At 40.9% G+C, this 27711-nt stretch overlaps 1 protein-coding gene across 1 annotated transcript in view; it reads right to left on the bottom strand.

Annotated features, from left to right (window-relative positions):
* The window catches only part of LOC133448724 (low-density lipoprotein receptor-related protein 1-like), a 118624-nt gene extending 94055 nt beyond the window's left edge, over positions 1–24569 (bottom strand). The window contains exon 1 of the mRNA XM_061727530.1: positions 24021–24569. Coding sequence (XP_061583514.1) covers positions 24021–24117 — 97 coding nt within the window. The 5' untranslated portion in view covers positions 24118–24569. The remainder of the gene's footprint in view (positions 1–24020) is intronic.
* Positions 24570–27711: the final 3142 nt, after the last annotated feature.

Raw genomic sequence — 27711 nt, 5'->3', positions numbered from 1 at the left:
ACTAGGAGCAAAAGAACAACATGGATGCTCGCTTTGAGAAGAGGGTTTACAGGAGAATCACCTGTTATCCAGACTTCTACAACCTGCTGCAGTGATTACAAATCTATGCACGGAAAACTTTGATGCAACTGATCCAGAAGACACCGATGAGTTCACACATGGAGACTCGGGAACCAATCAGGAAGCATTTAAACAGCGCTCATGTATACAACCCAGATTCACTTAAGCCTCCAGGGGAAGAACATGGTTAGCTGTCACTCAACACTGCCAACATGTATGTGATATGAGACACTGCACTTTTATACTTCTAAACGCTTTACATATGCAGTCTGTTGCTCAAAAAGTTGTAAATAACCACAAAATGAATTGAAGAATTTACAGTGATATGTTGTGATTGTCATCGCGGGAAAAGAATTTATAATTTGTTGTGTTTTTATTCATGGTTTGCATTTTGAGATAAATATTGACTTTAACGCACAGTCACCCCACGGACTGTGGATAAAAGACAAATACTAATATGTGTCAAAAGTGAAGCCCATGTGGATATACTTCAAAACTGTTACTTAAAACCTTCAATACAAACTATTCAAACCTATCAAAAACATTTCAACCTCTGTCAAGAAATCAATAAGTGGTTGTGTTATGTCATATACCAAGTTTAAATCTTCTAATCAGTAACTTGGTAGCGTTATGACTTGTGACTAATTTTCCTTCAAATGCAATTCAATCATTACTTTTCCATATACATGGTCGCTCTGTGAGCTACTTTTCTTGTGTCTTGCATGCTTTAGATGTTTCCCTGCTTTAACACACCTGATTCTAATTAATCATCGTCATCAGCTTGTGATCAAGGTCTGCACAATTGTGTTAAGGACACAGTCACTTGTATCATGGTGCAATGAAGCAGGGAGACATCTAAAACCTTGAGGACCAGGATTGCCCACCCCTGGTCTAGAGGAAGGCGCATGGGGAACTAAGATTCGTTGCAGCTCCAAACTGGCCACTAGAGGGTGGCTCCAAAAACGAGTCCATCTTCATTGACTCTCATGTTAAAATGTCCAACTTTAGAACAGAAATAAACATATTTACAGCCTGGTGGAAAAAAAACAACATACATTTTGGTCTCAATCGTTTGATTTCACACCCATGACAACTCGGAGGGAGGTAAATTATTTTGTACAGGACAGTTTTTATCAAGCAATAAATTCATTTCTAGTGTGATTGATTTACAGTCAGGGCCATATATGGTTACAAATAAGGCACATCCATCCTGTGAGAAAATTTTAAATCGTACATATTCTCCTTTAATTAAAAAAAAAATGTATCAATCGCCCCAATGAATTTTTGGTTTTTATCAATGGTTTCAAATGTTACTTACGATGTACAAGCTACCACTCAAGCTGCTGCCACTGGAAGCAGCTTGGGGCTCAGTCGTGTCCAGGGACACCTCAACATTGGAGAGGATGTGGGCTGCAAACCTTGAGCGAGCTGTTCTCCCACCCTGAGAGCCCATAAGTGTGTGGGTGTGTGTGGGTTCTAGGTTTGTAACTCAAAATACATGTCTGCAACCCAAGAAAGAGCTGGCTAAAACCCTAAAGCAGAGGCCTCACAATGTTAGTTTTACCAAGAAGTAACATTATAGTACCTACATCTATTATATATATATATATATATATATATATATATATATATATATATATATATATATACATATACATACATATATATATAAATATGTATTTTATGTGAATGACATTCTGCTGGCTGAAACTATTATTTTAGAAACTAACCTGTATCCTTTAAAAAACAGAATAATCAGTAGAATGTTTTCCTATCGATTCTGTTTTTCCCCCTAATTCTCATACAAACTTTTTATTTGAATAACCACTTCAGTCCTATTTAAGGTCAACTTGTCACCGCAAATCACTAAACAAGCTGCAGGAATCTGTTTTAACATTTTTCATCACTTTCATTAAAACTGGTTACATTAGTAGACGTTGACAACTTTCCAGAACTGGAGAACATGTTTTCCAACAACCACACATCATTCATAAACAAGTGAAGCTTTATTGTGGTCTAACAGCCAGCAGCCTACCTTTTTGTCTGTGTTTATGAATTTCCAGACTTCTGAAAAACTTCTGCAGCTCAATATTTTTTTTTCCCACCTGATGACATTTCATATCTTCCCTTCTCCAGATTCCACATCCAAACTCATTTATGGCAGTAAGATATTAGCCACATCTTACTGCCATCCATCCTGGAAAATTGTGCTGTCACTGAACAAATGTAAAATCCGGGGGTTTAAGGAACCTTCCCAAGTTAAATCAGTGCTATGTCTATAATTAGATGGTAAACAGTGTCAAATTTTGATGGATATCAAAACAAAGTCAAATCGAAGCAATTTTTTATGAGAATGGAAGATATTTTTGCAGTAAAATGTCAATGAATGTTAACAATTAAAATAAATAGCTATTCCCAGCCTCTGAAATAACTTAAATGTCATCCCACTGAGGGCCAGTGCGGATTTATTTATTTATTGGTTTATTTGATAGAGACAGTGCACGTTAACGGATGTCTATAAACAACAGATGTAAACACGCCGGATTATAGCCAACAAGCTCATTTGCATCTGTAGTCCCATAGGCAGTTAAAAGAGAAATACACAATACAACAAGACAATAAAACAAATAATGCATGAAATAAATGTTTACACATTAAAAATGATCACAAAACTGGTTTCTATTTAAGAAGCCAGAAATGTGATTTCATCCATTCTCGTATTGTGAGCTGTAGAGTGCTCCAGAATTTACTGCCCTTCACAGAAAGTGTATTTTGTTCAAAGGCAGTTCTTCTGTGGGGAATTTCACAGTCCCCTCTAGAAGAGGCCCTGGTCCTGAGTCCACTACAAGTTCCCAGCCAAAGAAAACACAACAAAATCAGACATGGGAGGTGGAGCATGTAAAATTCTCAAAGCCGAACAGATGTGTTAAACTAAGATGTTACAGTAGCCCCTTTCACACAGAGATTCCGCAATATTGGTGTAAAGAAGTCCTGCCAATACGCCGCCTTTGTTGGTTCACACAGAACCATACAACGCCGGCATAACGCCGCTCCCGTCTGTAAATTCACACAGCATGCCGGCGTTCCGCAATCAGAGGCGTGACGACAGCGTCAGCGTCTAGTGGCATGCCGGCATGCCGGCTGTGTCATTCACACAGACCCCGTTTCGGCTCTGTGACGGCTCTGTGACTACCTCCGCTGCCGGCTTATTGGTGGGGCCACTTGGCCCCCCCATTCCGCCTCCGTGACTTTCACACAGAACAGCGAGGCGGCTTAAAGGCGCAACGTTCCCGCCTCGAACTGGCTGTGTGAAAGGGGCTAGTGATGAAATGAGGGTGGATAGGATCCCTACTGAGTAATTCTAACTTTGTAAGTGTAAAGAAATTCAACAAAAATGTCCTTTGAGTCCCAAACATCTAATGTCTGGAAGCAGAAGCCATGAACGGACATCCAATAAAGAAGGGAGTAACATTCAGCTCTGAGTAGGGGTGGGTATTGGGCAGGACCTCACGATACGATACGCATCACGATACTTGAGCCACGATACGATACAATATTGCGATATCCCGATATTTCACGATATTCTACATAGTTCACCGAAAAATTTAAAAATGCATTACACATCTTAAAATCAAAGTTGTATATATGTACATCAGATGTTAGTGATAATTCATTGGAGTCAAAACAATGTAATTCAAACTTTCCATTTTAATTATGCAACATTTTTGCATAAAAAAACACACTGAAACACAATGAAAAGTGCAGTGTGTGCATTATTCTTAGATACAAAATACTCTAAATAAAATGCAGTGTCTCACCCACACTGAAATCACAAAATAAAGTGCAGCTAGGGGTGGGCAAAAATATTGATACGGCAATATATCGCGATACATACATTGAATATCGATATCGTATCGGGAGACTATGTATCGCGATATATTGCCGTATCAATATTTTTGCCCACCCCTAGCTCTGAGACAATAGCAGAGGCAGTCACAGCCACTGAATCCACATCTGAGTGAGGGAGATTCATGATGAAGGTCTCCCTGTAAACACCTGGATTCAGCAACACAGGCATGTTATCTGAAAGCACGCAGTGAAACCTGCGTGCTGCTACGACACCACCATTTGATCACACGAACAAGCAGATGGCACCGTCGCCGAGTGAAAATGACAGTTGTGACAGAGCAGGCCGCCAGCTGAAGCAACTTTGACATAGAGGGGCCAAAACTTTAAGACCTTTTAATAGCAAACATGATGTGAATGTCATCATTAGAAAATGTGCACACAAACCTTGATAGACATAAACCAAGCAATTTGTCTGCAGGCTTGATTTCTAACAGCGTTCTGCACAAGCTGCTCCAAATTTGTTTACACATTAAAATTCATTACATAAACCTAACATGTTGCCAGTTCTCATTAGAAGCAATCTACAAGCAAACCAAAATGTAAATGAAATTTACTCGTGAATTGTCGAGTGTTTGCATCGCGGGGCTAATGATAAACTGATGTTTTCTTTCATGCCATGTTTTCTTTCATGTGAGAGAATGATATTTATCTCTGGGTCTCCCTGAACACACTCCCTTCTTTTTATTATGTTGATACCAGCAGTTAGAGGTTATTCTTCCAACATCTTTGCTGCCTCTGAATCAATGCCCGACTAAAGCCCTCTGACACAAGCGACCATATTTCAAAAGGAGAGGCCACACATCACCGATGTGCGAACACAGACGTCTCTATACGTTGCAGCAAACTGATCCCTGATGACTGAAGACGAAGAGACTAGCAGTGCAGCAAGACGAATGAAACAGTTCAAGATGGTATAGGTCTGGATGAGGGGATGAAGCAGAATAAACAGGACGAGTTTATTTACTTATGGAGTAATTAAGGGAATCTTGAAATGAGGCTCAACATAATGACATGAATTAAATCTGGCATATCCCTGGACACAAGCGCACACTCCTGCGGCAGCGTCCTCTCCGTGATTCTGGGGATTGTGTGCATATATGTGTGAGCAGAGGAGCGTCTTTTTATCTCTCTCAGAAGTCACAGGGGTCTTGAATTATTCATGAACTGCAGCCAGGCTTGCACTGAATTCCTGCTTCACCTCTCGTCTTCCCTCTTTACCGTCCGTTTGTTTTAGGAGTAACGACATCAGCTGGAGGAGGCGACAGGTTTCCGTATCTGTTTCGTTTTTGCTTGGATGTTGACATATGCAACTGTTTGACCCCGCTTCCAATAATGACTGTGGGAGGAGTTCGCACTCAGCCACGAGCTGCTGCCGCTGACAGCAGGGAGGGGGGGAAGTAGGTCAAGAGGTTAGCGAGCTGGACGTGACGCCTCGCAGGGACAGGTAGACGAGAGAAAAAGGAAAGGAAGCATAGACAAAGGCCGTGATCAAACTCACCGTGGTCATTCTCACGGACGATCCGATCACATATAAACTGAATAAATATACAAATGAAAACCCATTTTTCCAAACAGAAAAGAGAAAAATTAGTGGAAATTAGGAATGGGTGATATTTTACCGTTCACGATAAACCGTCAAAAAAATTCCCCACGGTAAGAATTTGTCATCTCGCGGTAAAAACAATAAATTCCTGTTGATGATGTTTTTGTGTAAAACTGATTTATGGTTCTGTGTTAAATCCACGCACAATGTACGGGAAGGAAGGAAGGAAGGAAGGAAGGAAGGAAGGAAGGAAGGAAGGAAGGAAGGAAGGAAGGAAGGAGAGAGCAGGAGGAAAGAAGGAAGGAAAAAAAGAAGGAAGGAAGGAAGGAAGGTAGGAAGGAAGGAAGGAAGGAAGGAAGGAAGGAAGGAAAGGAGGAAGGAAGGAAGGAAGGAAGGAAGGAAGGAAGGAAGGAAGGAAGGAAGGAAGGAAGGAAGGAAGGAAGGAAGGAAGGAAGGAAATGAGCCTGAAAGAAAGAAAGAAAGAAAGAAAGAAAGAAAGAAAGAAAGAAAGAAAGAAAGAAAGAAAGAAAGAAAGAAAGAAAGAAAGAAAGAAAGAAAGAAAGAAAGAAAGAAAGAAAGAAAGAAAGAAAGAAAGAAAGAAAGCGAAATAGATTTATAGTTACAAAGATGGAGTTGAATTGGTATTTTTTTTATCGTCATTTTTATCGTTATCGGGATAAATGCCAGAAATTATCGTGATACATTTTTTAGTCCATACCGCCCATCCCTAGTGGAAATGACTTGTTTCATCAAGGGAAAAGAAGTTGATGGTGACTTAAAGAGAATGGAGGTGAGCTGTACGGTGAAGAGATGAGCAGGTCTGACTAGACTGTAGCAGTGAGAGCAAAGAGAGCGGTCAGCGAGCCACCGCTCACAGGGGGAAGGGCTTTCACAGCTACAGCAGGCCTGAAGATCTGAGGACTCGCCCAGCTCGGCTGGACTATTGAGAAGGGATGGAGGAATGTCACACATGCTATCAATAAGCGACTGTATCTTTACCAAATCTGAGGCTGTGTGAAGACGATGTGGGTCATTGCCACTTGGGCCAGACCACAAATTCACTGCCGTCTGCACCCTGTTGCTGTCTGCTGGTCCCCTGGGAAGAACCCTAGCCAGTTTGAGAGGAAGAGTCCTTTGAGGCCAACGTGAGCCTAACCCCCCCAACACCACCAGCCGCTGCATCATTTCCTCTGACACCAACGGGAGAGCTATAAATAAGTTGGAGGACTGTCCTCTGAGATCAACCGGGCACTACAAAGCTCCAGCACACACTGAGACTGCTGCCTCTGTCACACACACCAGTGTTTGAAAGGATGGCATGCGTTAAAAAAATAATCATCTTAAACTTGTAGAAAACCAAAGTCACCAGTGTTGCTGAATGCGACTTGAACGGCATCTCACTGGTATTCTTAGACTGGGCAGCTATCGTTCAAGTGTCAATGAGCTGGATATTCCCACCTCGGGGCTTTTCTCTACAGTAAACCTGAGCACAACGGAGTTTGAAATAGTGTAGTTTTGAGGAAGTGCGCAGTCGCAGATGTGCAGGACATCGTCCGGAGCCACAGCTGTGACCGGGATGATGAAATCACGGGACTTTGATTCATGAGACCCAACAGGATAATCTTGGCTCATTATTTTCCACTTATTCTGCTTTCAAGCACAAAACCAATTTATTTAAAACTTTATCAACACAGCAGGACAGAGAAAACGCGATCATTCAGACAGGACTTTAAATACCATTGAATTAACATTTTCCAACATTTAGACTAATTTAGACTAACATCTCGCTGCTCCTGTCACCGAAGTCTTCATGTCCAAACCCCTCACAGAGCTGGAAAACTTTTTTTAAATCAAATGTTTCTCTCATTGATCTGATTTAGATGCTCAGAAAAATGTATGTGATGCTGCAGCTAATCCTTGTAAGTAAAAAGAAACACTGCTGTTAGGGATGTGATGATCCATCACTTTACCTCAATATATCAGTTTTTTTTAAAATGATGAATGATCCGAAAGCATTGATTCAAAATGAAAATAATCAATCAGAAATCAATATACGTGACCTTTTTGTCATCTATTTTTTATTAAAGGATTTTCATTTAACTGTCTAATTTAGGCCAGAAATAAAATGTTAATATATTTTTTGTTACTGTGATATAATGAATGTGGTTGGTAACTGTAATTGTGTGTCAAAATGTTGTCATCAAAAGCAATATAAATAAACAAGACTGCAACAATAAAATATAAATATAAAACAAATACTGTAGCAGATTTTCTGATACAGTCCAACATTGACCTGCCATCCAGCTAATCGATGTAATATTGTGTCGCGATGAAACTTGCCGAAGCTCTTACAGCCACGCCAGTGTGCGCGTCTCTCAGATAATACGAGACAAAATAAACGCTTGAAACGGCAAATCCCATCCAGTGATGGTCGAAGCCGCATCACCCCGGCGAGGATGTCGAGGCCTGTGAAGATTAATGCAGGTTAGAGGCTAAACTAAAGGTCATAAAGCACAGCGCGCAGCCTTCATCTGTCACTGGTGTCAGCAGTGAAGACATGAAGCCAACGACAAAGACAAGTCATGGGATTCCTGGCCCGAGGAAAAAAAAAAGGCTTTAGTTGGCACCAAGCGGGAAATACTTTGATGTTGCATCAGCGGGACGTTTTAGATCTGGTTTCTTGCCAAACGAACAACCGTCCCAATTAGGGCTGTTCGATTAATCGATTTTAAAACGTAATCGCGATTATGTAATTAGAACGATGTTAAAACGTGAAAATCGTAAAATCGATTTTTCACTTTTTTTTTTTTTTTTAACCTTGTCTGCACACATATTAATGATTGATACCATATTAATGATTGATGGAAATACCTCTCAATACCTGCGACAAGTGCCCCATCGGAGAGGCTCTTTAGTGTAGGAGGGGGCGTTGTAACATGCATCCCTCAAGCCAGATGCGGTAGACCGGCTCGTGTTCCTTGCAAAAAACTTGCAAATGTGAATAGCAAATGTAATGACTGACATTACACACCTCTACCTCCTTCATGGGTTGCATTATTATTTAGCATGCAAAGACCCAGTTTAGTTTAATTAGAAAATGTCTTGTTTTATTTAATTGGAAATATAACTTACTGTATGTTTGCAAGTGCTGATTTGCTGATTTTTTTTCAGAGATAAAGCTTTATATTTTATTATATTTTTTAAAACTTTTTTTCAAGTTATTTTACAGAGTTTTGCACTTTATTCATTCATTTTTGGTTTAATAAGAGCAAATTTTGCACCTAAAGCCCAATGGGGCAAATGTTCAATAAAAAAACAGCAAATTTGAAATCATTTCTTTGCCTTTTGTCAATTCACAAAATAATCGTAATCGTAATCGAAAATCGGATTTTGAGAGAAAAAAATCGAGATTTTATTTTTGGGCAAAATCGAACAGCCCTAGTCCCAATGCAGGAGTACGTTTTCGACCAGACTTGGACATCTGATATCAACTGATATTTATTTATTACCCCTGTTTTGATTTGCAGAAGCATAAATGGATGATGTAGGAGATTGTAACATTGCTTTGGTTGTGATCTCGACAAAGGAAAGGGCGCCAGCGACCTCTGCGTCGTCACTTGTGACCAGCTGGTATCTGAGCGGGACCAGCGCCACTGGTGGCCAGAGCGAGAACTGCAGGCCGCGTACGTGTTCAGTGTCTTTTTGAGAACGTACAAGTCGACACGTCAAATGAACGCAGGATACACTGGGCGGCCATGATGCGTACACGGTCTGAACTGCAAGTACATCCCAGGCTTTAAGGGGGCTATATTCTAATTTGAACAAATACCTCTATGTTGTCACCTGGAAACCCTTATTTGGGGATTTCCTGCGACACAAAGAGAAAAAGGCCGTTTAACATTTTGAACTATTGGAGAAACTGTCAAAGTTGTTTACGGTCACTCTTTGTTTCTTCTTCTTTTTTTTATTAATGACCTTATTTTTAAATTAAACAAAAATCCTAACTTCTTGAAAGAAAATGTGAAACTTTCAAGAAGAAAAAACAAGCAAGTCCCTGTTAAACTGAATAATACATTGTTGTTTCATCCAAAAGCTAAAAAGAGTTTGATAAAGCTGGAGGGCAGTGTGAAGGCACAACGTGGGAATGTCGGCTAAATGCACAGTGAAGTTATTAAAACATCCCCAGTGGATGCTGAATCATTTAATGGGAAAAGATACAGAGTTTAGTCTACTGAAGATAGGGCGGACCGGGTTGAATAAAACACCTCAGCAGGCTCTCAAGGGGACAAGACGGTTGAGAAAGACACACAAAAGCTTAATCATGTTTTAAATATTTAGGAGAGAGACAGATTTATATGACAGCAAGAGATAAAACACCAACTCTGTTTTTCTTTTTCAAACTAAAGGCCAGAGACCAACACTGACCCATTGCTGAACCTCTTAACAAAATATAATAAGGAATAACCCATCAGGAATTCTTCATGGGGATTAATGATAAACTGAGAAAAAACTTTTCTAAACATTTCTCAGATAACGAAAGACGAAGTGTTTAATGTTTCTTTTTTTCCTTCCTCCTCTGAACATCCATCCCATTCCAGACAATGGCCCGATGAGCAGATCGAAAAATGAGACAGCAAACTGCAGTGAGAGTCAGACGGGATCACACAGGACCGTCTGAGAGAGAAGACGCAGAGAGGGACTCTTGTTTATCTTGTTGACCTTTCAGGGGAACTGCAAAGCATTTAAAAAAAATGTGGGAAGAGGAAATTGGCCTGTTTTTGCTGTGGTCTGCCACCTCCTCATCCACCTCTGCAGCTGAGGCATGAATGCTTCAGGATTTTGTAATAGGAGAGAGAGAGAGAGAGAGAGTTGAGGAGGAAGGGAAAAACTTTTCACAACTTTTCATGTTGCAAAACAGAGAAAAAGAGGCCCCAGCTGCGCCTCATCAATCAAACTTTCCAGCAGAAGCTGCGAAAGGCCGGCCTGTGGTGAACAGATAACGATAGACAAGAACAAAAGTTCAGAGAAGAAACACAGATCAGCACCGAGAATAGGAGATAAAGAAAATGCACGTTCAAGACGGATGTTCTCGACATTATGAAGTGTGAATTTATCAAAAAACAGCAAAGCAAATGGCTCATTAGGTCCACCCTCCAGATGAATATTAGAATCAGCCTCGCTCAGGATGGTTTTTCTGCTCTCAGTTGTGTTATTTATGCATTTAAAATGAAGAGAATTAACATCAGGAATACAAGCAACACCGGGCTTCACCTTGAAGTGCAACGTGAGGGAAGAGTACCAATCAAACTTCATTAAGAGTTATTTGGATGTCTGGCTGAGATTTCACCACGTCTCGAGTTCCGAGCGGTAACCAACCATGTCAGCTGTTTGTACTTCGGCCCAGTTTTATTTTGGGAGCTGTGAGGCAGGAGACCAGCACGTCTTTCACCTCCACACAAATATCAAACAGTAGGGACACGAAGCAAAAGGTGTGATCCGTGATTATCAGTCCGCTTAGACAAATCCCTTCGCTGAACCACCACCAGCGCACACGCTGCACGCAGCAGAGAGAAAATGACAATTAAGCCTTCTTAGTATGCTACCAAGGGAAACATATTAAAGGAGATTATGTGAAATTCTTTAGTGCCTTTTCATAAGACCAGTACAAATTTCAAGTCTCAGTAGGTCACTTGAGCTCTGTGCATCAAGACTACATTCTCTGGAAATGTCTGTTTTTGCCATCCATGTGAAGAAAGGGGAACCTTGAAATATTTATCTGTTAATGGGGGTGGCGGGAAGGCTGCTCTTTGCAGAAATTCTGTGGTAAAGAGAGCTCAACCAAGATGTTTGAGAAGTAGCAACTAAACTCAATCTGCCTCTTCCACTGACTTCCTGTGGGAGTCAAGTCAAGATTCATGTCACAGGACTGTCCAATACCGGGGCTTTCGTATCGTCTTTAAAATGTAAGCAATCCATAGGCTATTGCTTTCTGGGGTTAAAACAGAAAAACAAAGTGCTGCAAAGAAAAAAGATTAGTTTTGGTTTTACTGCATTTTTTATTTTGTACCGGTAGTTGTGTTTCCTAAAGAGCCATTCTGCACCTCAGTGAACACCTGAAACAGAGCGAATGAATGAACCGGGCTGCCTCTGAATAAAAGGTGATGCCATCTCCTGACCTGAACCCGCGTTAAACTCTTAAGGACACTGTCAAATGCCTTTGTTTGCTACCATTGATGAAACTCAGAGTGACTACTGCACCGTGCAAAGAATGATGCCTGTCCTCTTGAGTATTTGTTTCAAATGTCCAACTGTCCCTGTAAGAAATTTAGGTCACCCCGATAGCCATTTCACCCAATTTAGCATGCAAATAAACAAGTTATGCATATTATATAAATACAGACGTGTCAAGGGACGTTTATGAAATCTATTGCATTTAGTTGTGGTCTGTGTCGGCTAATAATAGCGGAGCAAACAACCACCCGCTCACTTCCCAGAAGCTCAAACTACCAACATAACAGAAGAGACCGCACAACCCTAAACACAAAGTGTGAGGATAAACTACACTAATCCTCACATTATTTTTACACTGTTTCCAGTGGACTTCAGTTATATTCAAAGTAAAACACTGCACATAATATCACCTGAGAATGCTTGTCAAGCATGGAGAGCCATGGACATCTCTCCAATGTCGGTGTTTGCTGGGTGTACTGAGTCATTTTTCATTAGAGATTTCTGCCACAGAATGAAAACTGATCGGAGGTCTGGTGTCACATTGGCGCTACGGCTAAATCTAAGGCTGTGTACTTTGTGTTTTAGACAAAGAGTTTGGAAGTAAATCCAAATCCCCATTACATGATGCAAAATAATGTTTCATTGTGTGTGTGTGTGTGTGTGTGTGTGTGTGTGTCTGTGTGTGTGTGTGTGTGTGTGTGTGTGTGTGTGTTTTGGAATAGTTCAATGAGTGAAGCAGTTATATCAAAAAAGGTCAGGAAATTATTTCACAATAAAAAGTGTTTTCTCTATCATTCTTGTCATTCTTGAGGAAAAAATATATATCAAATTATTTTTAAATTAATAACGATAAAAAAAAAACTAAAAAAAAACACAGCAACCAAGATTGGAAAAATAAAGAGGGGAAAAAGTTTTTTTTTTTAAACTGAATGAAATCCCTTTTCCTTCGGTTGGAGTGGAATAATATGTTCTACATGCGACTAAAGGAATTTATCAAGTGCAATAATGAACTGAAACTAGTCATAGAAACATATTCTATTTTGCATGGAAATAATCTCTCACCTGACCTTCATTATGGATTACGTGACCAGGAAAGCTCGGCCCAGTCTGCTAAATCTGGATCACATCCTGACACATGTTCTCAAGATTCACTCAGGAGACATCAGTTTAGGGTTATGGGATAAATCCCATGAATGGTAGAACCCACGAAGCTAAAAGGAAAAGGACCCCTGTAAACTGGCATATTTTTGTGGCTTTTTTTTTTTTTTTTAATGAATGAGGTGTTGGGAAAGGTGTTTATTATTCTGCTTCACACACAGATTCCAGGTGTGAATGTTTCATGTGACTTATGCAGCTGAAGCGTTTAATCATTTATTTTTATCCACAAAGAATATTTGAACTTTCACCTGGATCGGCCCGGGATCAAACAGATATTTGGGGAGTTACAGGTTTAACTGTTTAAACGTGTTCTCCCATGTGCTTTACAGAAAGGAGAGACGTATGGTTTCACTTACAGATGGGCTTTTAAACTTGAGGCTTTTCTTTTTCTATATAATTATTTGACTTGTAGCAACAACATAAAACAAGTTGCAGTGTTTTTAGATTTTTCTTTTTAACAGTATAATCTCATGATTACTTGTGGTGATTTTTTTTGTGATCAATCCACACAGAACTGTCACCTGACTGGGCTGATCTCTTCCCCTCTTCGAGAGCTTTCCACCGTTATTCGGCCCATTGTTTTGGTTTTCCAGCCCGCGGCTGAATTTGGGTCACCGTCTGCTTTTGTTGTGCCACTTTGTAAAGCTGCAAGAAAAAGTAATCTCCTACCTATCCGACAATAAACTGCCGATAAACAAAATGAACTAAGAGCTAACTGGACACAATGCTGAAGTTCTGCATTTTGGCTCCAAAGTTGGAGAAGCGTTTAAACCCAGCCCCAAAAGAAAGTTAGTCTAGACCTGAACCCACCAGGTACTTTTAAAAAAGGACGCTACTCATCAAAGAGACTGGAAGTCATTTATAAGATCATTTGCAGGTGTGAAATTGCAAACACACCAGCTAATTTTCAATGTGACATTTAGTCAGAACCCTTTACTGCATCGGGTAAACAACTGAGCTGTCCCCCAGCTCACGTGAGGCTCTTTCACCTGCTCCATCTTTCCTAATCTAACTCTCATTACAAAAGGTGTTTGGAGGACTTTGTTTTCAAAATTACTTTTAATCGCTGCAATGTAAAAATAGGTCTCTCTCTTTCTCTCTCTCTCTCTCCATTAAGCACAATCCCATGGTGTTAAATGATTAAACGTTAAACCTTTTGGTCATCACGCAGGAAGGATTTCTGTCATTTTGTCCCAGGAGAGCTAATAACTTAGGAATGAGACAGATTTTCCAGGCAATGCATTCGGTCTGCGCAACAAATCAAAGAATTCTGGCAGAGGCAGCTTTGCATTTTTCTAAGCTTGCATTCATTAGGGAGTTTCTTTATCCTGACAAAGTTGCTGGCTTATCTGCGGTGAGCATACTAAAGTTACATGTTAATGATATTCCTGAGTAGATTCAGTCTTATTCTTTCAAGTGGCACCCAAGTCTGTCCATCATCCTCGGTCCCTAAATAGCCCCATCTAGATCGCGTATCTCGATCAGCGGGTCAGGAGCCTTAAAGTGGGTCACAGGGCTGTTCTAGCACGTTAGACCACATACATCCAGCACACAGGGGCTACGTACATGCCAGCTTCTCAAAGAATGTGTTTTCATGCTTGATTTTCTATGAATGAATGTCTGCGTTATGAGAGCATCTTACGGCACTCGTTTTACAAACACAGTAAAACAACTTTTTTTTTACTTTTACAAAACATGCCATTTTCCACCCATTTTCAGAAGTAAAGCCTCCCCAGACAGATCCAAATCTTGGTCATAGTTGCCCCTTCACATATGTACCAGACAACAGAGGATCGTCTGTGTGAGAAGGATTCATTGGACTGGAAATACACCAGAGGAGTACTACCTGGGCAGAGCGTACGAAGATTTGATGAGAACAGTGATGTAAAAGCCGGTGTTTTATACAGCGCACTGAGCATAACTGACGAGATTAAGAATCCTGCAGGATTAACGGTAATTATGACTGCTTTTTTGGGGGTTTGCTTGTTTGTTTTTTTAATTTCAATTAATGTGTTGGATACAATTCAGGAAGTCCACGATATCAATTTAAGAGAGAAAGCCAACATACAGGCAGGCAGAATAACCATGAGGTGGCATCTGCCATCAACGTAAATGCACTTATATTGGCGTATCTATTAATATTTTTGAAAAAAAAAAAGAAAAAGAAATACCCATAATCCAGCACCTCCCAATATTGCACATCCTTGTCTTTCTAAACCTGAAGCATAAAGTGAGCAAACAGCTGAAGCACCTTTGTCTTTAAATGTTTGAATAGAATTTACTTTCAAGCCACAGAAGAGACTTAAGTGATGACCCGAACAAACATTCTTGACCTACATAGACACCATGCTGAAATGTAAGCGGCGCTTCTTCCACAGAAACCTGTGGACCCGAGGATAACTACTCTGGACAAAACCACCTTCAAGCTGCCGTCTACCTAATGGCCCTTTTCCACTAGTACCTACTCAGCTCGCTTCTACTCGCCACGCCCCCGTCTTGTGCTTCTCCACTACGGGCCGAGGCGGGTGGAGCCGGGCCAAGCAGATACTTTTTCTGTACCGAGGCTGCCGAGGTTCTAAGCGTGCTGAGTCGGCCCTGGATCTGACGTCATCACAATACACGCCACCGATTGGTCGGGGGGCGGGGCCGTCAGACGTTTGAATCAGGAAGCGGGAGTCAGCGCGAGAGTGACTCGCTGCGATTTTATTATACAGCGCAAAACGTCTGTTTGGTGATCCAACTCTGAGGTGCAGATGTTCATAAACCTGGTGGCTGACGAGAGAATTAAAAAAGGGATGTAGACGGGTGATAAGGAACGATCAGATCCACCAGGAGCTCTGTTTTACTCTCAGCCGCTCGCGGCTCCAGCTGATTTCTCATCTGCGCCGACACAAACAAAGGGGTTGCGCAATCGAGTACGTCACAGCAGCTTCACCCCAACCCCCCCACTTCTCACCTGGCTGTGGAAAAACAAACGAGGACAAAGCGGGTGGAGGCGATACGAGGCAGGGCGAGCCGTCCCGAGCCGACCCGAGCCGGGGCGCGCCGAGTAGGTACTAGTGGAAAAGCGCCATATTTCAGTGGTGCAGTTTGTTTGCCAAGAGCTGCACTCTTACAGTGATGTTGAAACCCAAGATTCACACTAATGGTGAATATGATGGAACCACTTCATCGTATCCCAACTGACATATACATGATGGTCGTAGCAGTGTTCAAGATCATGAATTAAGAAAACTGTTAAAACATCTCTTCACATGCTACCGATTAACATCCGGAGCCACGGCATCGTACGTCGCAATTAAATCTCACCACATTTCCAAGAACTGGGGGCTGATACCTCAGGTTTTGAAGACAATCCATGCACGAGAGCCATATTGGGGGAAACATTGCAGAGTTCTTGTGAACAGTGCTGGAGGAGTGGGATATAACAGCCAAAGACCCGGCCACTGTCATAAACAACAGATCTGACATGAGCGGGGCAGCAGAGCTACAGTAGCTGGTACGTTGCAGTTCAACCCTAACCCTAGTGCTTTGCACACGCCTTTAATCAGGCTTCACAGCGTATTTGTACACAAAAATGTTGAATAGCATTTGACAATTGAGCAAAAATACTTTCGGTCAACTCTGTTAAAATATAACAAGACGTGGCTACCAAACATTAAATTATCTAAGTGCCGGTACACAGAAAGTTGTTTTTTTAAGCACTATTTTTGAGTTTTGAGTTTCCCATTCCATATTGTTATCGTTACCGCACTGTATCAAGATATTCATGTTATCAGGACCCATGTATTCTGAGGTAAATATTGTATCTTGATGTCCTTGATGACACCCAGCCTTAGACCGGAGATATATTCGCAGTTTATACAAGCATTTATGTTGATTTACATACACAACAAACTGTGTTATGAACATTCCTTGCTTCAACACTACATGGGGAGTATACAAAATACTGTAAGTCTAAGCTTGGAGGCAGAATCCATACCCAGAGTTGGGCAAAGCAAAAAATAGGGTGCAGTGTTTTTGGTGAAATCCTTGAGACTGGTGTCCACATCTGGACTGAACTGCTCACGTAGCTGTCCTGGCAAAGAACACTCCGGCGTCATCGGAAATAGTTAAGTTATTAAACCAATGCCATTGTGATGACGAGGGACACCTAACAGTTGTCTGGCACTGTAGTTGCTCTTTGAGGACTTGTTGCATCCGATTTCCCCCCTTGTGCAACAGAACAGCACATGCAGTGATCCATAGCTGCAGCAGAGCTCCCTGTCCGCCCACTTGCGCTCAACTACTGCACCTACCTAGCGCCTCTAGCGTTTAAATTAATCTTGCATCATGTGCGTGTCGCATATTTTTTCCAAGGATGTGCACGGCCGACGTGCCAAGTTAACGCAGGATACACACGGCAGCCAAGATGCTTTACCGAATGTGTCATAGATAGCAAGTACATTCCAGGCTTAACTCAGCTGGAGAGCATCCACTCTCTGAGCCAGAAAACTGGGAGGGTAAAGGAAAGTTTGCAAGTTGTGCAGTCAAACTGATTCAGATAAGTGTGTTGAATGGGTTTGGGTCAAACTTCCCTTGTCTTCCAGAGAGAAACTGAGGAATCAGGAGCCCGTTAGAGGATACCTTCAGCGGACCTTTCTCCTGTTGCAGTGACAATGCAGAAGCAGTGCCTAGAAAACTAAATACATCTCGTCATTCAAATTTAACTTCAGCAGCATTTTTGGTATGACATTATCCATCTCTGATGTCATTGTAGACGACTTTTGACCCTCACTTTACGATATTCCTTCTTTTCATTGAGGTTTCCTACTACAGACCAGGACTTCATTGTTACTGCTTCGGTGAAATTACTCCTGCAACCCAGCTTTACTTAACACCAACCAGTGAACAAATCACAACCACCTATTTATAGTGCCTTTAAATAAAGCCTTCCTCAACTCGTTCACTTTTAAATGTGGTATACGTGACACAAGGTGAACAGCAGGAAGGATCTGGCAAATGTACTCCAGATTTCCTGTTTCCCTTAGATGGCAGCAAACGGTAACGTGGTACACTTTTGGCCTCGTAGATGTCACTGATGTCACAGTCACCCCACTAACAGCCAAATGCGCCCACCAAATGTAGCAGCAACGCTAGGGGAAGAAAACCACTGCTTGGTGAGTTAATTAAGAAAGAAGGAGCCTGTACTTCTTCAAAAGATGAGGTTTAATGTTCAAATGATTCAAGTTGGAAAAAAATACATTATTTTCTGGCGATGGAATTTATGCCTGAAACCTTTGGGGAAAACTCTATAACATTTGTAAGGGGCCACTAATCTCTTTTTTGCAATGACATCACTTTCATAGAGTGAAGCGATGTGAATTATTTTATTAGGGCTTTTTGAACTGGGAGCCCAATTAGCAGAACTCTCTGAACAAGCTGTGACTGTTCGTAGAGGTCTGTCCTGGGCAACAAAGAGCAGCTTAGACCCAATTAAACGTCAGGGGTTGTTGCAACCCCAAAGCCTTTCTGCTGCGTACAGGCCAGCAAAACTAGAGGAAAAATCTTTAGAAGTCTGAAAAATGGAAGAAACTGTTGAAGGAAAGTCTTAAAAAAAAAAAGTTTTTAAATTGCAGTACATGTGGTTCAAGGGAACCTGAAAATAGGAAACAATCGAATAGTTTAAAAAACAGTCTCACTGTGCTTGAAAAGGAGGGATTCAGTTTAATGTCGTACAAAACATGAAGCTTGTTGGTTAAACTGATTTGTGCTCACTAGGGCAGCACAATTGATCAATTAGAATCGATACAGAGGGGGAAAAAAGTTTGGCCGAATAAAAAGGGACACATTGTGACAAATATACGTCCTATTTGCTTAAACGCATATATTTGCATGCCTGAAGTGACTGACACATCAAAAACTCTGACATGACATAATTCTGTCACTTTTTTTTTGTGGTAACAATCTGAAAAGTCATCTTTCAGTGAGTCATTCTAATTTCCACCTTACAGTAACGCGACATATCCAGATCAGAGCAAAAATATCTCTAGCCAGCTTCCCATAAAGCTGACGCACGGAGCTGGAACCAACTGGTAGTGTGAATGGGTCTAAAGTGAGCAGTAAAAAAATTGTAACACCAATTTCTAAAAGAGGCACACCCTGCAAAAGATGGAGTGGAGTATCTTACGCTGCCCCTACAACCAGCTGCATCAGCTTACCGAAGAAAAAAAAAATCTGTTTCTTACCAAATCTTCAAATTAGATAAAATGACCTCAGATGAACAAAAACATATGACATATAGTATGCCAAAATACAGATGTGTGGAAAATCTAGCAAATCAATTGGTTTTGATATATTGGTCATAATCAAATAGGGCTACACAATACTAGGAAAACATGCAATATTATAGTTAAGAATAGCAATTACAATATGATTGTGAATTTCAAACCAATAATTTACCCCTGACAGTAAATTAAAAGCCAAGGCGGCATAAAAAAGTGAAATGTAATATTTCTGTTCCAACAACATGGTTTTATTAAAAAAAAAAAAAAAAAAAACCTGAAACAACTGCAGTAACCTTCCACGTAGGAATGGGCGATATTTTACCGTTCACGATAAACCGTCAAAAAAATTCCCCACGGTAAGAATTTGTCATCTTGCGGTAAAAACGATAAATTCCTGTTGATGATGTTTTTGTGTAAAGCTGATTTATGGTTCTGTGTTAAATCCACGCACAGTGTACGTGAAGGAAGGAAGGAAGGAAGGAAGGAAGGAAGGAAGGAAGGAAGGAAGGAAGGAAGGAGCAGGAGGAAAGAAGGAAGGAAGGGAAAAAAGAAGGAAGGAAGGAAGGAAAGGGGAGAAGGAGAGAGCAGGAAGAAAGAAGGAAGGAAAAAAGGAAGGAAATGAGCCTGAAAGAAAGAAAGAAAGAAAGAAAGAAAGAAAGAAAGAAAGAAAGAAAGAAAGAAAGAAAGAAAGAAAGAAAGAAAGAAAGAAAGAAAGAAAGAAAGAAAGAAAGAAAGAAAGAAAGAAAGAAACATTTTTTTATCGTCATTTTTATCATTATCGGGATAAATGCCAGAAATTATCGTGATACATTTTTTAGTCCATACCGCCCATCCCTACTTCCACGTAGCCTGTTGTTTACCAAATGTATTAATGACATTCTGAGTGTGAATATACTGGAGCTGGAAAGTAACAGACTACAGTTTACTGTAACATTTAGTCTTTGTGATACCGATGTTACTGGTGTTATTGTGATAATACATTTTTAGTATGTTATGCAACATCAACAAGTGTGATAATCTAGATAAAAGCAGACTTTTATTGGCAGTTTGTTGGTCTGGAGTATTCAAGTGTGTGTTAACACAATAACAAAGGGAAAAGATATTAGTAATAATCTTAGAGAGACATTTTTGCTCTCCATCACTCTGGGAAGGGTTGTGGGGAAATTTCCAACAGTGAGAAATACTATTCACAAGTGGAAAACTTTTGGGACAGCTGCCAGTCTTCCCAGGAGTGGACAGCCCAAGAATTCAACCCAAGGTTATGCAACCCAATGCTCAGAGACAATTTAGAAACGCAGAAGCTACATCTCATTCTCAGTCCAACGTTTGTCACAGTACAAATAAACACTTTCATTTAGACAGACCAGGCCAAAGTGGATATGTTTGGCGCCAATAAAACCAAACGCAGCATATCAAAAACATATCATACCAACTGTCAAGCATGGTGGTGGAGGGGTCATGAATTGGCAACAACTCAATCCAGTTACTAAGTCTTTCATGGACTCTGGAGTGCAACAGCTAAGGCATGACTGAAAATAGAAAAATGATCTTAAAGATACATGCATATATTAAACCAAATGGCTGTTAAAAGAAGAAGATGAGGAATCAAGGTGTTTAGACATCTAGACGTCTACCTGAAGAAAAGATTCAGATGGGAACTGTCCAGAAATACTTGGAAAACTCAAAGAGGCAAGACAAAAATGTAACCACAACAACAAATACTGATAGCATCATACAGAAAATAATTAGTTCGACTTACTGTTGCTAAAGGTGGTTTCACAAGTTATTAAATCATGATAAGGACCTTTTAAGCCCCGATAAGGACGAGATGATCTTTTTTGTGAACTGATATGTAAAAGCTTAGAATTAAAAGAGGTTGTACTTTTTTCACATGATCGTGTCTTTTACTAAATCTCACAAAAAGGTAAGCTTATCCCACTATGCACCTCTGCATCCCAGTGGGATGGAAAACTCCTCTGTTATACTGCACGAGGCTGACTCATCAGTTCAAAAACAATGCAACTAATGTGACTCAGAGTGAAGAAGATTTCACTAAACCAATAGCTGTGAATCCAAGCAGGAGTTGTTTGTTTTTCCGGGCAGGATTTCTCAGTCATTAGTTTAGGCTGGTGAGGGGGGAGCAACTATAGGTGATTGCAGGCTACCTAAGTCGAACTTCAAGGCTTTAATTTATGTGGATTTTGCTCCCTAAGAACCTCACAGCACGGGGTTGCCAGCTGAAGTGAGATGACTTCAAAGGCATCGGGAAGCATTTATGACTTGATGATGAATCTTCCAAAACAAGCAGCTTGTGGTTTAAACATGTCTTGCTGTTTAAACTCCTACTGGATTAACTGAAATTTAAAAGTCTTACAACAGCAAAATAGTCTTGCGCATTTGATATTCCTTTTTATTTCCAAGACAACCTCTTTGCAAGAAAAAAAAAAAATAACACTTTCCTTGAATCTTCAAACTATTTAATAAATCTGTCTCCACCAAATCCTCTTAGATAACACTCTTTATCCATCTTACAAAACGCAGGAATGCGCAAGTTGGACAGTAAAGCTTAATGGTTTCCAGAACTTGCTCCACTCTGTGAAGGTGCGTGTGTTTGTGTGTGTGGCCACAAGGTCGTGGGGGGAGCCTTGAACTGCTCACTATCTGTCTGCAAATTACAATATAACTATTGGCTCCCAGGCTGCTTTCGGTTGCTAACACCAGACAGTATAATCAGACTGAAACACAACAGCTGAGCCTTGTGTACTTGCCTGTTGCTCACAGGCCATTTGATGGTATGGAGTAAACACAAGTGGATGTAAAGGCTTTTTTTTTTTAGCCATACCTGATAATAAAAGTATCCCAGTGCTGCTTCACTTGGGGGAGCTACTGTCATCACATCAGTACACTGAGAAAATGAAAATAAATCTCATGAACTGATTGAAACCAGAGAGGGTTGGTGACTGACCATTTGCCTCTATGTGACCAAAGCAGATGTCTGGACCTATTAGTCCGTGGACCAGAGCCCAAAATTTCACTTGTCAGTACCACTCAAGGTGACAAAACTTACTTATGAAAAGATCCATGTCTGTAGATGATATTTTGGTATGATAACCCTTCCTGAGTGGCAGCTGTATCATAGTTATCAGCTCATGAAGTTACCCACCCCCTTTAAAATTACATTTTAGATGCTGGTGCATATCCTGGTTTAGACTCATGTACAGGATATCTGTCAATGTTTCACAATATTGTCTTTGGTGTCATTTTAAAGGGGACCATAAGCATTCATTCAAGCTAAGATGTGAATCTTTCTGACCAACATAGAGTTCACTGCAGCTCTTTAAACTATAAACACACATTTTTACACAATTTTCGCCTAAATGGTATACTATCTTTTAGCCCTGTGTCATCTAGGAACAACAGAGACACAAAATACAAAAACTGGAATACTCACAGGACCATAAGGATTCAGGAAATGTATAATATACCCCTACTATATCATTGTTACAGGTCATTGTGAGCCTTAAACTAGAGGAGCATCATTAGGCTCATATGAAACTATAACAGCCACTAGGCTGATGTCACAAACTGGTCTTTATCATGCAAATACAGGACATTAAAAACACCATGAGATAAAGAACCAGCTTAGTTTTATAAACAAGCATCTAAAATGTAATTTTCTGAAGGGGGTGGGTAACTTCATGAGCTGATAACTATGATACAGCTGCCACTCAGGAAGGGTTATCATACCAAAATATCATCTATAGACATGGATCTTTTCAAAAATTATAAGCAAGTTTGTCACCTTGAGTGGTGCTGATATCTGGTCTGGCCCATGGACTATATACAGTACTCAAGTTGTAAAAAAAGATCAGGGGGGATGGTGGATTTTATCATATGTGAAAAGATAATTTGTGCTGATTACAAATATTATAATATATTTCAAATAATAGCACTGACCAAAACACCAGCAGAAATACTGCAGGAATGACATAGCAGCAGTTAAATGCAGCCTTCTGTAAGCTTTAAATATCCACTGGGCTTACATAAAGTACATCAAAACACAAGAATAAAAAACAGTTTCCTGAACTTATCAATATGACTCTGTCCTTCACAGGATAAGTAAAATGGATCACTGCAAAAACTCAAAATCTTAACAAGAATATTTATCTTATTTCTAGTTAAAATGTCTCATTTTAGTAAAAAAAAAATCTCATTACACTTAAAACAAGACTCATCACTGGAAAAAACAACAATTTTCATCTGTTTCACTTAAAATAAGTAGAAAAATCTGCATGTGGAACAAGATTTTATTGCTTGTAATGAGAGGATAAATCTTGTCCCATTGGCAGATTTTTCTACTTATTTCAAGTGAAAATTTACTTGAAACAGGTGAAAATTGTCAAATAAGTTATTTTTCTGGGAATGACTCTAAATGTTGAAATAGCACATTCATTGATGAAATGACATAAGGGATGGAAAGGGGGGATGATTTTGACCGTTTTTATATGAGGGGGGATGCCATCCCCCCTCATCCCCCCTCAACTCGAGTACTGACTAAATAAGCAGGAGGTTCTCACAGGTGATCGGGCCTGTCTGTGCTGCAGACAATTTCAACACTGTAAATGTGAGGGGCTTGTTGTCCGATCACTGCTGTGACAGAAACAAAAGAACCGGCTTGATTGTCTGCTCTCGGTTTCCCCCGCTGCTGCTGCACGCCGCCAGGCTGCCGTCCACTCTCACCTCTCTCACGCATGCAAGACGACACACACACACAAACCAGCACGACCAAAGCGTGCAATCCCTCTCAGACAGACTCAGTGGCTTTTTTTTTTTACCTCAATAATCACACTTACCATCAATAGCCCTTGCAGGAGCGCTTACTTCCAAACTGTGCAAAAATCCCAGGAAAAGCAGCCCGGCCGCCAGCGCGTCGGCCGCGGTGCGCAACATCGTGTCTGCTCTCAGAGCAGCGCAGGCATCCACGTCCTCTCGCTGCTGTCAGGCTGGAGCTGCAGACGGACGGACAGACAGACGCACCGGGAATGGATGTTGCCCCCACCGGAGATCTGCCTCTGGGGGCTTTTCCGAGGGTGACAAGGTAAAAAAAAAAAAAAAAAGGGGGGGAGAAATGAGAAGGGGAAGGAGAAAGTGGGGTCGGTCCCAGCCCGGGCTGAATTAGGGGGTCCCTGGGTGCAGAAAGGCCAGCAGGCTGGACCAAAGCGGGGGGATAGTCCCGCTGTTCTTTCACAGGCGGTGGTGATGATGGAGGAGCTCCCACAGCCCGGAATCATGCACTTGTTTCGCCTTTTGTTCTCCCTAATCCCGAGAAGGAGCCCCCGGGGGGAAGTGGAGACGTGGATCAGACCTCAGCGAGGGGAGCTGAGCTGCTGCTGCTGCTGCTGCTGCTGGCTGCAGATTGAGCCTCAAGTCTGGAGCTCAGTCAAGCCTCAATTTATGGTTCCGCGTTAAATCGACGCAGAGCATGCGCCGTAGGGTACGGCGTAGGCTCTGCGTTGATGTAACGCGGAACCATAAATCAGCCTTCAGTCTTTAGTGACGTCGCAACATCAGCGGCTCAGCTGGCCCTCCCCTCCATCCATCCATCCATCCACCCATCCATCCACCCCCCTCTTTCTCCCTAGCACCGACATCCCACCTTTCACCTCCACCAAATCACACTCACATGTAAAGAGAGCTGTCCCGGTTATATACTGTAAAAAAAAAACAAAGGAAACCCTCCTTTTTTTACAGAATAAAAACTACATAGATGGACCCACATTTGATGACCCACATGGCAAGGCAAGTTTATTTGTATAGCACAATTCAACACAAGGTAATTCAAAGTGCTTTACATCAACATTAAAAGCAGCAAGACACAATTAATCAGTAAATAACAAATAAAGAAAAGAGGTAAAATAATAAAAAGCACAAGTTGTTAAAAAGTAAGGGCAGTAGAATACCGAAGGTAAGTATTTAATTTAATAGTACGCTTCAGTAAACAGTAATGTTTTTAACCCTGATTTGAAGGAGATGACAGTTGGAGCAGACCTCAGGTCTACAGGAAGTTTGTTCCACTGGTGAGGAGCAGAATAACTGAATGCTGCCTCACACAACAAACTTGAATTCATTAAGATGAGCCACTGACAGCTACCGGCCAAGCATCGACAACTGTCCACACCTTTTCTCAGAATAATTCACAAAACCAATCTTAAAAATACACATCGGAAAAATGTTTTCCAGGATTTCAAAAAAGTAGAATTTTTATTTCAATTTTCTGTTGAAATGAACTGATTTAAATTTTAATTACATGTACAAAGCTGTTTCATAAAAGAGTATTAGTAAAAAATATGCATAAGAATAGAATAAGGGATAACCTCTGTAAAATGTGTTATATTAAAAAAAAAACGCTAATCTGAATTAAGATATTACACATACTAATGGATACTGTGTACACACCTGTATGTATTTATTGTACATCTAAATCCAAATGAGAGAGCATATTAAGCATTTAGTTTGGTCCAATTTATCCCAAATCCAGAAATGTTGGATTTTCCATAGCTGCTAAGCAGCTGGCCCCCACACTCTACCTGTGTCCTCTAGCGACCAGGTGGACCAGGTCAAACAGACCTCTGCTGTGGCGCTCCATCCAGTCGTTCGTTCCAGTTGTCTCTCGTTTCTAGAAAGGCCATCGTACAAGACTGCGGTTCACGATGGTTGCTTGTGTTTGGAGCCCGTGCAGTCTTGGCGTAGAGTGTTGAACTGGTTATCAAGGCTTTCTGAGGGTTATGGGGACAGAAGAGTTCCCCCAAAAGATGCAATTTTTCCAAAGCCATGTTCTATTGTTGTATTCACCTCACATGTAGGACAGATGAAGTCACGTAACAGAATGTTGGTATCTGGTAGACTGCTTTCTCCATCACATATCAGCTCAAATACCCCAGGCTTCACTGTTGCTCCACTCCTGTCTTGATACTCTCATAGAAGCGAACATTAAGAACTGTTGTTTATATAGTTTACTTATTCCCAGTTTTTTTTATTATGGTGGGCTCCAGTGTTGACTTACATGTTACACTTTTCTTGTGCAGTGTCCACTGTTGTGTCAGATGGTTTCCCTCATACTGGGAAAGCTCCCACTCTGAAGAGGAGCTTAAAATTAATCTATAAAAACAATTTGATGAACTACAATCAGCTGCTGTTGCTGTAGTGTGGACACACATACACAAAAGGAACATCTCCAGCACATATAAGGACTTTGAAATGGTTCTTGAGGTCCAAAAGCATATTTGAGGATTTTTAGAGGATCCTCCACATGGCCAAATAAATCAATCATGATGCATCATGTTTGTGGCAAACGTACACATATCATGGTGATAACAAGAAAGGGTAAGTAGGTAGAGCATTCAAATATGATGTCTCCCTCCTCTTTAAGCTGTGAGGGCTATAGAGGAGGAAGAATGATAGGATTACACTGAAGCTGATGGTCTGGCCAACCTGTAGGAGTTAGTACCGTATAGCAGCGAACACTGCTTCCCCTTCTCAAACTGAAGACCACTGAGACTCAAGATTCTTGGCAGGAACAGCCGTTACTGCCGGATTCTGCCTGTATTTTTAGATTCACTGTGACTTTACAGCTATCTCTTACAAGCTGCCTGCTCCTGGATAGAGATGAAAACCGAGTCTAGTGAATGATGATCTCCAGCTCTGAGTGAAGAAAGTGGAATATCTGCAATAACTGGTTTGCTGTTTTATTTGTATTTCTTTACTTTTTTCGAAACCAAACCTGTGCGTCAAAGCAAACCTCATGGTGTGAGATGTTTGAGACTCTAGACTTATATAAGACCTTTTTAACCCCTCTGGGTTTTGCCAGACACTTCACACATTCAGTAATGCAGTAATGGTTTTGTTTCTACAACCACACAGCAGTGGACATAGAGGGGATTCAGTGGGCGCTTTAATCAGCTCGACACAAAAACGACCAACCTCCTGATTCAGAGGGAACCGGTCCACCATCTGAGCCATGACCTCCAGATTATCGGATTCACCAAAGAATCTGCGATAAAAGTTGGGGATTTTAAGATATATCATATTGCTTGATGTTTCATCTTTGATTGCTTTTATGTACTTGATTGTTTATATGAAACTACATGTAATTGTAAGGGGGTTCTGAAATGAAACTTTAAATAAGAATACGACAACTTTTATTTGTTAAAGGCAAGTTGGATTATTCAATGAGCACTGCTGAATTTCTCAAGGAGGACATAAACCGTGACGTATGCGGTTCAAACTTCATAATGACGACCTTCTAAAACAGCTTCAATGAAAATATCAAGTCCAAGGACAAAAACCCTTTTTTCAAACAGCAGATAACTCTTATCCTGGTTTTGATTGCATTGTTTTGACATGTTACACAGCAAGACTGCAAAAGAAATGCAACCAGGGAGACTGCTTTAAATTATGTTGATGAGGTGGCGAGTATAAACGTGTCCAGTTCTCTGTCTGGATTTCTGTTTTCTGTTTTCTCAGGTCACAAACCATTTCCTATTC

Source organism: Cololabis saira, chromosome 8 (genome assembly GCF_033807715.1).
Source record: "Cololabis saira isolate AMF1-May2022 chromosome 8, fColSai1.1, whole genome shotgun sequence".
In the NCBI taxonomy this organism is placed as follows: domain Eukaryota; kingdom Metazoa; phylum Chordata; class Actinopteri; order Beloniformes; family Belonidae; genus Cololabis; species Cololabis saira.
This window is presented reverse-complemented; position numbering and strand designations above follow the sequence as displayed.